This window comes from Olea europaea, unplaced genomic scaffold, assembly GCF_002742605.1.
Source record: "Olea europaea var. sylvestris unplaced genomic scaffold, O_europaea_v1 scaffold24652, whole genome shotgun sequence".
NCBI lineage: Eukaryota > Viridiplantae > Streptophyta > Magnoliopsida > Lamiales > Oleaceae > Olea > Olea europaea.
In genome coordinates this window covers 1-1,623 of record NW_019242861.1, presented here as the reverse complement: position 1 = coordinate 1,623, position 1,623 = coordinate 1, and the positions used below count along the sequence as shown (strand labels likewise).

At 34.4% G+C, this 1,623-nt stretch overlaps 1 protein-coding gene across 1 annotated transcript; it reads right to left on the bottom strand.

The window, feature by feature from the left end:
• Positions 1 to 1,408, bottom strand: LOC111382286 (farnesyl pyrophosphate synthase 1-like; the record flags this gene model as incomplete). Its single annotated transcript, XM_023006204.1, has 6 exons — positions 1 to 176; positions 324 to 395; positions 479 to 568; positions 672 to 716; positions 1,049 to 1,144; positions 1,304 to 1,408. Coding segments are annotated over 6 exons (537 nt in total), but the record flags the coding sequence as incomplete, so codon positions are not given.
• Between the last annotated feature and the right edge of the window lie 215 nt (positions 1,409 to 1,623).

Below are 1,623 nucleotides of genomic sequence, written 5' to 3'. Positions count from 1 at the left end.
GGGTGTCTTCCGGCTTCTCTTCATTTAACCTGGTTTCTGTCAAGTTCCTATTTCTGCCTCTTATATATCTTTGCCAAGAATGATTTCAACACTGCCTGCACTTCCTTGCTCGGCTGAGCTTCAATTGACTTGGTTATCTTCTCATAACTCTTGCTCTCGTACTCCAAATATGTATCCTACAAAAATACCCCCAATATAATATCGATAAATATGAAAAACGATGAACAACCAACTTCAGACTAGCACCATGAACACGTTCCCTCAAGGCTCAAGTTTTCTTTAACTCTTTGATTATGACAAATAATCATGCCGGAAAAAAGAACCTGAAGTTTGAGAGTGTTATAAAGCTCTTTGATTTTCGCTACACAAGCAGGATCCTCTTTTCCGTAATTCTCCTGAAAGTGAAGCTCATATATAACTAAATCCACCATAAACTGTGAAAACAAGAAATAAATGGAGATTTCTGTTTATAACATACGTATAGAGTCTTCTTTTGTTCCTCGTTACAGAGTTCCAGGGCTTTCACCACCAACCAAGAGCATTTGAAATCTTCAATATCTGTTCCAATCTAATAATACACAAAATCGAGGTCAAAATCCTATTCTAGTTTAAGATCAAAGGTTGGGATATTTGCACTGACAATATTGCAGTTTAGGCATCCTCATATTTACCTTACCAATCACCTCAGGATCCCCAAAACAATCAAGATAATCATCCTACAAAAACAGCACAGGACTCGTCTTAATTTACAGCTTATAGCCCACAAACAGAATTTTGAAGAGTACTAGAAGAGATCACGTTTGGCTAAGCTTAAAAAGTGGGTAAGTTACGTTTAAGCAACTTATTTGTTATGAATATGTTACTTCTCTTACTAAAGTAAAAAAGTTACTTATTTTATAAATAACTCTTAATAATCCTAAAAAATAAGTAACCTATTTTCTATTTTGACCAATAAAAAAATTATATGGTTTAAAACTTACTTTATTCCTTATAATGAACTCATAATCGAACATTTTAAGCTTAGACTAACTATTTCAATATCTCCCACCTGAACTTGAAAATAAGTTCCCATTTCGACGAGTACATTCTTTACATCAACGTGATTGTCCAAATTCTCACCGGACATAAGAAGTGCACAGGCTACCTGTGAATGTTTACTCAAATAAAATCAAATATCAAGATAAACTCACTACTTCACAAGTATGCTACATGTGAGGTAAAATTAGAAGATAAAGGAACACAAGTTTCTTCGAAATACATCAAATTAGCTGTGTCCCTATTTAAGGAGTAGAATTTAGCTTACAGGAAGATAAAATGAGTAATAGGCAGTTTTGTACTGAACAATCCGACGGTGCCTGCACAAAAACGGAAGAATGTGTGTGAGAAAAAATGAACACTCTTGTAACAATTAGTTTGTATGGTAATGATCAAATGAAAATATAAACGGAATTTGTAATGTGCTAGTTCAGATTGAATGAGATTTTTCTAATTTTAACTGCAGACCACGATTATGCTGCCCACTGCAACACAGAAATTTCAACTAAGGCAGCACGTCCGTGTCCGACACGTGTCAAAATCAACATTCCTCGGACACTCTACCATAATCATTTTTTATTTTTTTTT